Source organism: Nymphalis io, chromosome 6, assembly GCF_905147045.1.
Source record: "Nymphalis io chromosome 6, ilAglIoxx1.1, whole genome shotgun sequence".
Lineage (NCBI taxonomy): Eukaryota > Metazoa > Arthropoda > Insecta > Lepidoptera > Nymphalidae > Nymphalis > Nymphalis io.
In genome coordinates, this window is record NC_065893.1 from 5,034,233 (window position 1) to 5,050,206 (window position 15,974).

A 15,974-nucleotide genomic window follows, 5' to 3' on the forward strand; every position below is an offset into this window, starting at 1 on the left:
CTTAACCATGTTTTTTTTTTAAATTAAAACGATAATTGCTTGAAATACTTTCTTATTAACTTGACGACAATATCAAATTGATGCTATCGTGGTTCCCGATAAATATAATAATTATTACTTCATTCACAAAGGTTAGAAACTTGAACTAGAAGAAGGGTTGAAATTTTGTTTAAGGATTTCGTCATTTTTGATTTAAGAAAAATGATATTTAATATATCTATTAAGGATATTTAATATTATGTATTTCGTCGTTTTTAAAAATTCAACCCCTGATCTACTTGAAATTTGCTTTTTGTGTTTCTTATTTGAATAGATAAACATTTATTGCAAAGCTTTTAGAACCTACTGGTGGTAGGGCTTTGTGCAAGCTCGTCTGGGTAGGTACCACCCACTCATCAGATATTCTACCGCAAAACAGCAATACTTGATATTGTTGTGTTCCGGTTTGAAGGGTGAGTGAGCCAGTGTAATTATAGGCACAAGGGACATAAAATCTTGGTTCCCAAGGTTGGTGGCGCATTGGCTATGTAAGCGATGGTTGACATTTGTTACAATGCCAATGTCTAAGGGCGTTTGGTGACCACTTACCATCAGGTGGCCCATATGCTCGTCCACCTTCTTATTCTATAAAAAAAAAATTCACAAACTGGTGTCAACAAATACCAGAAGTTGGCTTCCGGACGGTCAAATGGACCACCTGATATTAAGTGATCACCATTGCCTATAGACTCGATTATTCATTACTACGACGCGACATAATCAAAAATCCAATTAAACGAGATAAAAAGGCCAAAATATGTTATGTTATATTTTAGCTGTGATAAGGCTTGAAAAAGTAACAAATAATCACAACACACGACCTTTTGTATTTATGATATGAGTGTTGTTTTGGTTCGGTAACTCGCAAATAGCCATATTAATTTTAAAAGAGGCAGTTATTTTGAAATCACAGGCCTTTAATTTTTCATTTTCCACTTTAGTCTCCGGCCGTCCACAGGTTTGATTCTGAATGTCGAAATTTCCAGAACGAAAACGTTGAAACCAAAAACGTACTGTGCTTGTACCAGCGCCGTACATAACATTAATCCTTCGAGCTGTTTCTGCAGCACTGCTGCCACGGTAGGATGTACCAGCTAAATGAATTTATAAATTTAAATTTGGAATTCTGAACCAAAGAGGCGATATTTCAGATCAAAGTGATCAGTACGACAAAACGCTAATTTCAGTCAGTTGTAATGCAAGTATATTATATTAATTAATTCATCAAATACATAAAATTAAAGCAAGTATGCAGCATTTTCACGTGTAACTCATGCCAAAGTTGTCGTTGTCCAAGCAAATGGAAACAGTACATGTAACATATAACATTTATATATACAAAATTAACACATTACAAACCTTGCCGCAAAGCGTACATAATATATATATATATATATATATATATATATATATATATATATATATATATTAATATGTATATATATATATATAGATTAATGGCACACACCGATTAATAATAGTTTCATTGAGTTGAATTGTTTTGTTTAATGTGAGTTTGATAGAATAAAAAAATATATTCGTATGTTTGCTCATTTACAGTATTAACTAAACATTACATATACTAACTGCCTCGTTGGTCGTGTGGCTAGATATAAGGCCGCTAACCCGGAGGTTCCTGGGTTCAATTCCCAGGTTGGGCCAATAAAAAGTTATTGGATTTTTCTGTCAGAAAATTCTCAGTGGTAGCCCGGGGTCTGGACACTGGAGGTCATACTCCCGTGCCTCGGAAAGCACGTAAAGCCGTTGATCCTGCGACTGAACTCTTTCGAATCTTCAGGATTGCATAAAACCACGGTAGCGAAACAGTATAAATTTTACTTTGGTTAACGGAGTCGCGTTGATGAATATTGGAATGTGAAAAGACAAAGCGCCAAAAGATTTCTTTATAATATGTGTAACAAAAATACTCCAATGTCAGGCCTGCATTATGAGTAAATTCAATCAATTTTCAAGTTTTGGTCTCAATAAACTAAAGCATTTAATAAATATCACTGATCCATAACTATGACACATTTAGGGTCACTTCGTATTTTTTTTATCGAGAAAAAATCACTTAATACAGTACAGTAACAGCCTATAAATGCAAGATTTATCAAGTGTTTAACGAAGTATTGGTTTAGGTAGAGGTTAGTTTTACCAATCTTATGTTCGTAGTCAAGAATAATCCTAAAACTTCCGATGCTTAATATTCTCCCAGTCTGCGATATCTTTATCTCACACAATATATATATTTTTTATGTTATTAACCCTAACCGTAAAATCTATGGTATTTTTACTTTGTTTTAAATCTGATACAATTAACGTAATTAAAATTGTGTTGTAACAAATTACAAACAGTCATAATAAATGAGTAAAACACGGAGACTTTTATTCAACAAATATATGAATTTAAAAAAAATTAGGATATCAGAGATAGAGATAGATAAGAGTATACAAAAACTTTTGATAATATTGTCAAAATAAAGTTTACATCTGGCTTTACCAAATCATAGCGTGCGACCTATGAAAGAGACAGAAAAAACTATCACTTTCGTAGGTCGTACGCTATTTTTTTTTTACTTTCATCCGATAAAATCGGTGGCAGATACAGCATTTCCCATAGTGTATGATGCGTCAAGTTCCAATTATTATTCTATCTGTTTAGAATTAAATCAAAATTATTTTATTATAAAATAAATTTTAAAATAATATTATTTTTTCACATTCACACCCATGTAGTAAAAATTTGTACTGTATATTTTATCATTCAAAATGCGTTGTCACAGAGTATTTTTTTTTTCCAGATAAAACCAAGTCAAAATTAGCATCGAAGAAAAGCTTCAGACCAGAACAGAAAAAAAACAGATCAAAATGAATCAACCGAATAATGTAACAGAGAATGTTGTATCTGTATTTGGATGTTCGCAGGCTGGATGTGAAAATAACGGATACGAATCAATGAATGGATCTGAGATCGTTTGCATTTTAGAACCACAACCGGATGATTATTTATCGACATGGGTTTTGCCTTGCGTTTACAGTATTATTTTTCTATTAGCCCTCATAGGTAATGGATTAGTCTGTTTTGTGGTACTCTCGTCACCGCGCATGAAAACAGTGACGAACTTTTTTATAATGAGCTTGGCAGTGGGTGATATATTAATGACTTTATTCTGTATACCATTTACTTTTGTGTCAACGCTTATCTTACGTTACTGGCCGTTTGGTGAATTAATGTGTACGTTAGTGACCTATTCGCAAGCAGTATCAGTGTTAGTTAGTGCATACACACTCTCAACAATATCAGTTGATAGATGTTTTGTGATAACCCGACCTTTGAAGCCAAGAATAGAGAAAAAGACAGCTAAGCTAGTGATATATACAGTTTGGGGTGGGGCTTTAGCGACGGCTGCGCCTATATTAATAGTATCTCAACTGGAGAAACCTTCTTTATGGCATCAAGTTTGCGATTTGTAAGTATAACAGCAACATTTTAAATTTATCAATAAAATTCTACAATGAAAGCGACGGCGAGGGCAGAATGAGGATTTATTTCTAAGTAAGGCTCCAGCGGGGATAAAACTTTTGTGATCAACAATAAGCTACAACAATTTAGGTCAAGACTTTAAATTGAACATTCAAATAACTTTTATTAAGCACAGTATCATTTTTCCTTCTTAAAATTTCCATCATTAGAGTGGCTGTGCTTGTATTAAGCTAAATTACAGAAAGTATAAAAAAACAGGCAGTCATAAGGACTATCGATTATGTAGTGCTTAGTAATGCATAAATCACAACGGACTAACATTTGGAACTTAGCGCTATAGCAATTTTTATTCAGCTTAAAAATACCCTGTACGATGATTGTAATACAATGTATTACACGTCGCTATAGGAGGGTGGGACCCCGGACCAGAGTTCATGCAAATCCTAGCATCATCCTTATCATTATTATCGTCATTAATTTTCACAATACTTAAGTTGCTTGAACCTTCAACGATTTCATTATATTAACATTAGCATTTACTACATGCTACGTGCAAACTTGTGCTATTCCTCTCATTGTATTTGATCTGCAACAACGATTCATTCTTTCGAGAGATCTTGATTGTAAATAAATGCATGTCGTCGCACTTACTCAGCTATAAATTGTCAGTTACAGTGTCAATTAAAGATATTTTAGAATTAATTCTACACGTTATAAAAAAATATTTATGATAAGAACATTTTACGATAAAAAACATTTAAAGTAAAATAAATAAAGTTTTTTTTTTCAATAATTCTCGAATAACACATTATATATAATTTTTCATCAATCAATCAATCAATCAACAGCCAATCGTTGTCCACTGCTGAACATAGGCCTCTCCCAAGGTGCGCCAAAGCTCCCTGTCCTCCGCCTCCCGCATCCAGTTGGTGCCCGCCACCTTCTTAAGGTCGTCGGTCCACCTGGCTGGAGGGCGCCCTACGCTGCGCTTGCCGATTCGCGGTCTCCACTCTAGGACTCGTCTGCTCCAACGGCCATCGGTCCTACGACATACGTCACCAGCCCACTGCCACTTCAGCCTGCTAATTTTGCAAGCTATGTCGGTGACTCCGGTTCTTTTCCGGATAATCTCATTTCTGATCTTATTCTTCAAAGATACTCCGAGCATAGCTCGCTCCATAGCACGCTGAGCGACTTTGAATTTGTGGACTAGTCCCGCAGTTAGTATCCACGTTTCGGCACCGTATGTCATGGCAGGTAAGACGCATTGGTTGAAGACTTTCGTCTTCAAACATTGCGGTATAGACGACTTGAGGACTTGACGAAGGTTGCCAAATGCTGCCCATCCCAAGCGAATTCTTCGATCGGCTTCCTTCTCGAAGTTGTTCCTACCTACTTGTATTATCTGTCCTAGGTAGGTATATTCACTAACAACTTCGAGAGGTTTCCCCTCGACGTATATCGGTCCCGGCACGACATGCCTATTGAACATGACCTTGGTCTTGTCCAAGTTCATACCGAGACCGACACACCGGGAAGACTCGCCTAGGCTACGCAGCATTTCGGTGAGTTGTTCCAGCGACTCTGCTATGATGACGATATCGTCGGCAAATCGAAGGTGTGAGATGTACTCGCCGTTTACATTGACTCCATACCTAGTCCAATCCAGCGTTTTGAAAACGTCTTCCAACGCGTTGGTGAACAGTTTCGGGGATATTACATCCCCCTGTCTCACCCCTCTGCGCAGTTGGATCGCCTTCGTCTTACAGTCCTGGATGTGGACAGTCATTGTAGCGGCGTTGTACAGACTTCTCAGTACCTCGATATATCTCCAATCGATATGACATCTCTGCAATGAGTCGAGCACTGCCCAGGTTTCGATGGAGTCGAAGGCTTTCTCGTAGTCCACAAATGCCATACACAGCGGCTGATTGTACTCTTCGGTCTTCTGCACAATCTGCCGAACAGTATGGATGTGGTCCACGGTGCTGTAGCCTGATCGAAAGCCGGCTTGCTCTGGGGGCTGGAACTCGTCAAGTCGTCTGGCGAGACGGTTCATGACGACTCTTGAGAACAGCTTATACACGTGACTCAGGAGGGAGATTGGTCTGTAGTTTTTCAAGAGGGTTTTATCACCTTTCTTGAAAAACAGTACCACCTCACTCCCGCTCCACGTTTCCGGGGTCTTGCCATGTTGGATGACGGAATTAAAGAGGCTTGCTAGCTCTTTCAGGACCGGAGTCCCGCCTGCCTTAAGCAACTCTGTTGTGATTCCGTCATCTCCCGGAGCTTTGTTGTTTTTAAGCTGTTCTAGAGCCGCCCTAATCTCTCCTTGGTCAACGACCGGGAGCTCCTCGGAGTAATGGCGCATAAGAGGGGCGCGCTGGTCATCAATACTGATTCCCACGGGTTTATCCGATCTTGAAGAGAACAACTGCCCATAAAACCTCTCTACTTCTCCGATAATCTCAGGCCTAGAGTTAACGACCCCACCATTTTCAGTTTTAAGTTTTGTCAGACGCGGCCTCCCAAACTTGCGAGCGAACACTTTCGATCCCCGATTTTGCTCAATCGCAGCCTTGATGGCACGGGTATTGGAGCGTCGGAGATCGCGTCGCGTCAGCGTTTTTATTGTTCGGTTTAAGGCCTTATCTGACAAAAACGATGGTAGTTCTCGTCGTTTTCTCATGAGCTCGAGTGTCTCAGCAGAGAGTTTTGGTGCGTTGTCTCTTCTCTGTGGCGGAAAACACTTGCGGGATGTGTTTTGCAGTATTTTGACCAGCGTGTCGGTTCTCTCATCAATGCTGCTTATGGTTTCCAACGCGGTGAATTGATTTTGAAGTTCCATTTGGAACTTTTCGGAGCCTTGAGCAACTTGGAGCATGGTAGGTCGGAGAGTAGACCTCATCATTCTCGATCTTTCGGCTTTTAAGTTGATATTTAGAGTGCCTCGAACCAAGTGGTGATCACTTCCGGTATTAAACTTGTTGATCACTGAAACATCTCTAAATATGTGCCTTTTATTCGAAATGATAAAGTCTATCTCGTTCCTTGTCACGTTATCGGGGCTTCGCCAGGTCCACCTCCTCTGAGGCTTTTTTTGAAAGAAAGAATTCATCAAAAAAAGCCCCTGCGCTTCGAGAAAGTTTACCAGCATTTGCCCCCTGTGATTTCTGCAGCCCAAGCCGTAAGGTCCGACTTTCGATTCACCGCTATCTTGTACTCCCACTTTAGCATTAAAGTCTCCCATAACAACATTGTAGTGGGCCCTCGAGGTGTCGTTGAGGGCCTTTGCGATGTCCTCGTACATCGCTTCGACCACATCATCAGAGTATGTCGAAGTTGGCGCATATACCTGTACAACCTTCAGGGAGTACCTGTCGGAAAGTTTTAGGACAAGGTACGCTACCCGGTTCGACACACTACTGATTTCCACAATGCTGCTAATGAGATCCTTTTTGACTAGAAAACCGATACCACCCTGGGAGAGGTTATCACCTTCGCGGAAGTAGAGTAAGTTACCGGACTCTAGAGTTATCGTGTCCTCCCCCTGTCTTCGGACTTCAGATAACCCCAGTATATGCCAGTTTATATGACTTAACTCTACTTCTAATTCGGCGAGGTGATGGTCCAGCCTCATCGAGCGTCCATTATACGTTGCCATTTTCAGTCGTTTTATACGGTAGCCTGCCGTGAACCGGTGATTCTTAGCACCCCCTGCCCTGCCGATACCGCGACCGCTACCTTGGTCGGGCCTAGCGGGCTTGCCGGTAACTGGGGGCCTATTTTTTGGGCGCATCTGCCATTAAGGGAGGGGTTTGCCCATACTCGCCGCGCTGGGCAGGCGTGTTGGCGAGCGCAGTAGGGGGTAAGATGTTTATGGGAGGGGGGACGCTGCTGCCCATCCCCCCTTTTCCCCGTCCCTCAGTCGCCTCTTACGACACCCACGGGATGAGATTGGGGAAGTACTATTCTAAGCCGGTACTCCACGGTTTTCATATGACGGTAATAAGCCGTCTAAGGGTCATAAAATTTCACTTGATACGAGGGTTCCATATGACTGTAATAAATGCCATAATAGACACCATCCATCTAAATGATGCATACAAACCGAAAATAATCGTTACTTAGTGTAACATCTAGACATTTATTAATCGACATTATGTACCGTAGTGACGTTAAACCCAATCATTATAAATTAGTCTAACGTCAATCTATCAGTTTTTATAGACGCGAATAACGATGTTGATCTGAATTTTATACGTAACGTACGTACGTGAAATACATATCATGATTGTTAACTAATAGATTTTTTGGATTAGGCTCCAATGGGAGATGAATTTAAAATTCTAGATGAAATTCAATAAATTAAGTATTCTTAAATTCTGAAGATGAGAAGTGTGTTGATTCTTTTATTTAGATAATTATTACAACAATAACAAATAATGTAAAACAAAATATAAAACGTAATTTTAATGACATGATGATTGCAGCAATATCTCAATAACAATAATATTTGTTATGTTTAGAAACTGTCTCACTGCTGGGCAGGATCAGTCAGGAAATGTAGTCCACGAAACAAAACCGGCAATGGAAAATCCTTGTCAGTGATAAAAGATTAAACCTAGGCATGTTGAAAATAACAAATCTTATTATTTGACTACGACATACATGTTCTCATCTTAGTATCAGATTTATACGAAACATATAATATTATTTTTAGAGATTCTTTGTTTAACTAATTATAAATATAATATTTTTTAATCTTGTAAAAATAAATTTAAATATCCTTATATATAAATTTACTTTAATTTTTAGTTGTACTTGGCTGCTCCTGTCAGGTCACGTGTATAAAAGTCTTAGTTGCTTTCCTTTTTTTATTATTTATGTAACATATTACCATCAATAGATTTTATATTTAGGTACATTTGTTATCTTATTTTTTATTTTTTTATTTTAGGTATGTTTGCAGCGAGAAATGGACTTATCCTGGACAGAATGAACACTACACCTGCGCATTACTGATTCTCCAATTCGCACTGCCGCTGACAACACTCATTTTTTCGTACGGTTGTATGGCTTATAAAGTGTGCAATGAGCGGCCGCCTGGCGAGGCGGATATTGTAAGGGATATGCGAATACATCAGTCTAAGCGAAAGGTAAGCGTTTCAATAAAAAAACTTAGTCGACAAAAATTATAGAAATTACTATGATCATGTGATTTAGTTTACGCGTATGCGTTATATTAACACGATCCCGCAGCCTGTCCGATCCGTGCTGAGGACGGCCATCGCAGTGGTTTTAGTGGGTAAGAATCCCACATAACCTGGATCCACCCCAATGGGACCCGGGTACTTTTCTGAAAGTTTCCACTGCGAGAAAAAAAAAGTGGTCTAAGTCATCTTTACATTTTATTAAACGTATGATTCCACACAACACCCTTAAGCTTATAAAACGTAGACAATATTATATACATAAACTTTAACTTTGTTACTGATATATTTACTGATTTCAATTATAATTTATATACTTAAATAAAATGTTTAAATAAAGGTATAAAAATAATTATACAAATACTTTGCATTCATAATTTGCTTATATCCTATGAAGCTAGTTCTAAAGTCTTGCTCAAACGCGTCTATGGTGAACTCAGTGTAAAGAAAAAAATATATTAAATCCAGTATTATAAAAAAACGAACAAGTGAAGAGTAATATTTAATTAACATTATTGAGTGCCGCATATAAATATACTAAAGATCGAAAATAGCCACAAAGGTGGTAATAAAATTCATCTAAAATATTATAAATAATATTTAAAAGAACATTCAATTTGTAAAGAACCTTTTTTAATAAGTAAACAAAATTTTCATTGTTTTATTGATCTTATATTTTTTTTTTAATAATTAGGCGGTTATATATATAGCAAATTGGCCACCTGATAGTAAGTGGCCACCATATCATAAGTATTGGACACTGTAAGAAATATTAACCGTCTCTTGCATTTCCAATGCGCTACCAACCTTGGGAACTAAGATTGTTGTCCCTTGCGCGTGTAGTTACACTGGCTCACCTATCCTTCAAACCGAAACGCAACTATATTAAGTTTTTTGTTTGGCGGCAGAATATGTAATGAGTCAGTGGTCCCTACCCTGACGGGTTGATGGTTTTCACATAGCCTGTATGGCTTTGCGAAAACCTTCAAATAACAGTTGTGTCTTCATTCGATTTACCAGTTAAGCACACGATTGTTTATACTATACAAAAACACTTGGTCGGCTTAGTTATGGCTTAGCAATACGCTGGCTGCGTACTTAGGACTATCTGTATCAGGAAAAAAAATATTATAATAATATTTTATTAATTAAGTTAAATAATTGTAGTGGTTGTAAAGTTGTTGTGTGATTACTCTCGTCAGTCTGAATACGATATATATATATATATATATATATATATATATATATATATATATATATATATATATATATATTGTATTTATACTGACGAGATTAGACGATTATATAAAGACGTAAATATAATAAATTGAAATGCTACATTATGCATGTTAAGTTTCAAATATTTTTTTATTAAAATTTCGTATGTGTGTTTCAAATGTTCACTTCATGAACATTTGAAACAGATTCGTACTAATTGACAGTTAATTTATGATATATTTTGTTTTACAAATGCGTTTCCAATACTAAATTGTTTTCATATCGTCATAGTGGGTACGAAAACAATTTTTATTCATACAATTTGATTCTATTTATTTCTACATTTGAGACGGTCTGCCCCGACCATGGCCGGGTTGAACAATTATTACACCTATATCTTTTTTACGCCAATAACGATTTTTATAGGGACGAAATTGATACCTTGTATTACATTACTGCAATTTTCTTGTGAATTTTTTTGAAAATAGAATATAAGCCGAGATGGCCCAGTGGTAAGAAAGCGTGAATCTTAACCGATGATCGTGGGTTCAAACCCGGGCAAGCACCACTGAATTTTCATGTGCTTAATTTGTGATTATAATTCATCTCGTGCTTTACGGTGAAGGAAAACATCGTGAGGAAACCTGCATGTGTCTAATTTCACTGAAATTCTGCCACATGAGTATTCTACCAACTCGCATTGGAGCAGCGTGGTGGAATAAGCTCCAAACCTTCTCCTCAAAAAGGGAGAGGAGGCCTTAGCCCAGCAGTGGGACATTTACAGGCTGTTACTTACTTACTTACTTTTTAGAATATAGCCAATATTACTCACTGTTAATGTAACGTGATGTAGCTTTTAATAAGTGAAATAAATTTTAAAATATTAAATTTTGAATTTTTCCATTACAAAGAAACAAAAAAAATCAAATATTTTGTCTTATATTAGCATTGTATAAATACGGCAAAAGTTTCAGTCAAACATGATGTCTATAATTTAAAAAAATATGTATCTTACACTTTTTTCAGATGATTAAAATGATGATAACCATTGTGGTCATATTCGCGGTGTGTTGGCTACCACTTAATATCTTTAACGTAAGTATATATATTCGTAACTGATTTATATTATGTAGTTTACATTACATTTTTTTTTAAATGTGACAACCTAAAAATGTTGTTTAAGAAGTAATAAGTGAAACAAAGATGAGTATTATTATGACAAAAAAGAGAAATCAATGTTAAACTAAATACCTGTTAACATCTAATTTAAAAATAATGATTTTAAATCTTGACCGCATCTTACTGTAGTAAAATGTTATTTTCAAAATACTATTAAAATCCTTGGATTAAAAAATCAAAAGGCAGGTTGAACAGTAATATAAAAATTTTACCTTCCAATAAAATTTGTATTATGTTTCCTAAGACGTCCGAAGTCCATTATGAGAGTACATCGTCTGATTTCCGCTGCAGGTCGCACAATTCGCTACTTCCGTTTCAGGCTTTGTCAGGGAAATAGCTTTGAGTATATGTTTCACTATTGGGCTCGATGCTATTTTTATATCCGATAGTTTCGCAAACGGATGCAACCAATTTATGAACAAACATGGTTCGATAGGAGTAAAGGAAAACATCGTTAACCTTGGACGAACGACCCGCATTGGAGCAGTGTGGGAACGGGAATAAACTCAAACCTTCTCCTGAAAAAAGGAGAAGAGGCCGTAACCTAGCTGTGTAGATTTCTTTGGCACACAATCGATGATGGAGCCCATCTGCCTTTCGTTTCATAATCTATGTTAATATGGGGATCACTAAAATGTATAAATCATTTTAAAAAGATATTTTTTCATAAATAGTAAACATTATTCTGAATATATAAATGAAAAAATATTTTTGTTTTAATTCCAAAGATAAATATGTTTTTTTTGTAATATTGTTCCCATGTTCAACTCACTAAATTAATTTGCAAATAGTTGCTTTTACGAATGTTGTATGGCAAATGTTATGTTTATTGACATGCGTTTGTGATTTATTAACCTGTAGTGAAAATAGGATATTTTGGCAATTCAATGACATTGACAGGTTGTTGTAGCTCAAGGATTACCAGTTCTCCGTACTTTAAAGGAATACTTCGATGCTTATTATTAGAATTTTGTCTAATTGATGGAAATCAATAATAGTGTCCGAAAAAAGAATTAAGTAGAGGTCTTATAAGTAATCATCATTCGTAATATTTAGTACTTTCTATCAAATTAAATATATTTTACTATTGTTAACCTTGTTTATTGGCCGCCAGACTAGGTTTATTATTTATCTAATATCCAAAAGGTATTAGTGTATTTTTGTACTAATATTTTATAACCATCTTTCATGTTGTCGCTGCTTAGACTATTATATAAATAATTGTACGATTTAATTTTGTTTTCTTTATTAAACAAATCGTTATTGAACCAATTTTTGAGTTGAAGGTGAATATCCGCTCCTATAAGTTCTTACGTTACGTAAATGCGACTGCGAAACTTACGAAATATATTAATTGGGACGCTTTTGAATTACGCATAATCAAAATAAATTGTTTCATCAATACTTTAATCGGACACAATTATGTTATCACTATTCAGATCGTATTTTATTGCTATAGACCAATAGTGAATTATATTATTATAACGTTTTTATTTTTTATAAACAGTTATTATACAAGGCACACGAATATGACGACTACAGGGGCAGAAGACCGCGAATGCCGTACGGTTGGTTCATAAGCCACTGCTTGGCCATGTCGCATTCCTGCTTCAATCCAATAATATACTGCTACATGAACGAGAGATACCGCAGGGAATTTGTACAGGTACTATTTGATATATTTTTATTTTTTATCTTCTATAGTTTATTCTTCCACGTAGTTTTTAAATTCGGTGTAGTAGGCTAAAATTATGTTAACGCTCGATATTAAATAAAAATCGAACTAAATGAGATGCGCTTTAATTATTCTATTGTACACATAATTAAAAAAGAAAAAAAGGATCTTTAAGTGTAAAACAATTCTTTTTATATGACGCAGAAAAAAAACATGGACCAATCGTAGTAAGATGTAATTTGGTTGCGTTTTGTTTCTGCTGGAATATCCTCTAAATGTCGTACTACTGGGTTGAGCCCTCCTCATACATCTATCTTTTAAGGTTGACTCACTTAAACCATTTTTATGGAAATCAAATTTATTCTAAAATAAAGCATTAATTCTTGAGTAATATATCGAAATGAGATCATAGACAATTTTGTTTTACTTTTTATTGTTTTGGTTGTTTGAAAATACTCATACTTAAGTATTTGTTTTCGGTTTGTAAATAACTTTGTTAAAGCTAAGTCGAAGTTTATAGATTAGGTCTTCGGTCACTTAATGGTTAGGTAGATTTTTCAATTCGTCATCGCATAGATTTTTTTCTCATTGTTTTGTTAAATTTATACTTAGTCAGTTTTTTAATGGTAACTTGATACTAAGTATTTATTTTTTTAATACAGGTTTACTTTTCAGTTTTGAAGTTGTGCAACTTCCGTATAAGATATTCAAGTATAGTCGGAATAGATTTAAGGGAATGCTGTATTTTATATTGCCTTATCTAGATAACTATCATGATTTTTACAAAAATATCAAACACAGTAGCGTAGAAGAATCAATATCAGTTGACGACGCAGAATTTAAAGAATAACTTGGTTTTTTATTTCATACTTGGTAACTAATCTTTACTATTATTATAAAGCTAAAGATTGTTTGGTTTAACGCGCTAATCTCAAGACATATCATTTATCATGTTAGTGTCCCATTTATCAAAGAAAGCTATAGGCTATTATATTTAACATCAAGCTACAACCAATAAGAGCTAAGCATCAATAAAAAATGTTGCAGAAACGGGGAAAATGTATTCTTTTTGAGAGTTTCCGTTGCGTGCGCTGCCTAAACGGTTAAAGTTAAGCAACAATCACGTATGTCAGAATTGTTTTTCTTAAAAGATAAAAAAGCGTCAACGATATCATATGTGTATCATTTAAGGATGACTCACTATAACTTTTTTTTATGGTAATCAAATTAGTTCTAAAATAAGCCATTATTTGCAAATTTGTTTTTATAAAATATTAATTCTTATGAAAGTTATCGAGTTAAGACCGAAAATATCTATCGCATGGGCGAGTTAACCAACGTACAACAGTATAAGCTGAACCCTATTTAATATGATTGATCGTATAGATCTGAGTTCAACTTAAATTGGAAGTACTAAATCTTTGAAACTGTCCATTTTTTTACTTTGTTTTGTTCCTATAAACTTTCAATCATTGTCATTTTACAGACTATCATTTATAGGTAGCTAAGGTTTCAACCAATTCAACTGAACAGTTATTTTATAGCAATATTATCGAATAAATGTTCAACGTGATTCTTTTAATGTACATAACTCTATTATTTATGAATAATAATGTAGAGACAGCGATCAGTTACAGATTTATTATATGTATAGATATAGTAATAATTTATTTTTGTTTAATATTTAACAATTAATTATTTTAAGTAAACTTACTAAGCAACGGTTTCGCAGTTTTACTGTAATTAGTTTTTATTATAAACAAAACAAAAAATCAAATGCCTATCTACGCAATTCAAATAAAAACTAAATAACTTGTTGTCAGTGTAACTAACCACAAAAAAACATTCCCTATTAAATTACATACAAGTATAGTGCGTCTTTAACAAATCGCTAGGGCCTTGAATATCGCAAAACAAACACAACCATCAACGACGTCTGCCCTCACGCATAGCACCGAGCGGCGGGCGCTCACATTGTCATCGTCAACTTTTAAAATATTTGTCCATCATCAGAAGTGATAAAAGTATTTGTTTCGATAAGAATCAATATGTTAATACAAAATATGCATTTTGGAAATAAGTATTAAATTTTATTGTATTTTCGATTCACTATTTTAGCGATAATGGCTTACACGTAAAAAATATTTATGCTGTCGCGAACTTTTTTGTAAGAGATACATTTCCACTATACATTATATTCGTATAACTCTTACGGTTTTGCAGCGAACGCCAGAATGGCTCGCAGATAGGAGATTTTTTCCGACTTACGTAACACTTATTGTTATATGTTCGCCAATTTAATCAATAGCTGTATAAATTATAGCCTATATGTTATTATGATGTATGAGCTCTATTATTGTAAAGTTTCATTAAAATCCATTCAGTAGGTTTTGCGTGAAAGAGTAACAAACATCCATACAAACTTTCGCGTTTATAATATATAGAAGATTATTTATTACTAAAACATAACATTAGCGTTGTTTAGGAATTTAAATGAGTTTAACTGAGAGACGTAGATGATGACCTATATGCAAAGTAAATGAAGACATCTACAAAATTTTAGTCTAAAATTGTTAAATTTTGTTTTTATGTCGCTTAAATTTCTTTAATTTATTAAATATTTTAATTAGAATTAGCACTATTTTGATTACAAAGAATAAATGGTTATTATAAGGATATCTTCTTTTACGTTGAGGCTTTTACAAAGTAAAAAAATACATCTTCATTGTTTCAGAAAAACAACGACAAAGCGATAAAACCCGTTATACAATAAATAAAAAAAATATTTTATTACTTACATCAACTGCTCTTATCATTTTTCCGCTGACGACTTGCAGCTCTATAGTCAAACCAGGCTGGATGATATAAGTGATGCTGTTGCAACTATTAATAACAATCTGGCTAGTGTAAATACTTGGTCTCAAATTAGAATAAAGGTCAATCCATCTTAATGTCAAGCGATCGTTATTGGTTGCTCACGCCTTGGCACTAAACCTGGGCTTAACATCTTTGCCTCCCGTTCTGTTCAATGACATCGATATTCCTTACCGCCATCATGTAAAAGATCTTGGTCTTCATATTGATTCCACATTAAGCTAGTCTTTGCATATATCTGAAATCAGCCGCTCAGTCACAGCCACGTTAAGGTGTCTCAATCGACTTC

General features: G+C 35.1%; 1 protein-coding gene across 1 annotated transcript; it reads left to right on the top strand.

The window, feature by feature from the left end:
• The first annotated feature begins 2,910 nt into the window (after positions 1–2,910).
• LOC126769211 (RYamide receptor-like) lies at positions 2,911–15,584 on the top strand. The gene is made up of 5 exons (XM_050487850.1): positions 2,911–3,512; positions 8,487–8,685; positions 10,984–11,052; positions 12,644–12,802; positions 15,546–15,584. The coding sequence occupies exons 1-5, from the start codon at positions 2,911–2,913 to the stop codon at positions 15,582–15,584; spliced, it is 1,068 nt and encodes a 355-aa protein (XP_050343807.1).
• The last annotated feature ends 390 nt before the right edge of the window (positions 15,585–15,974 follow it).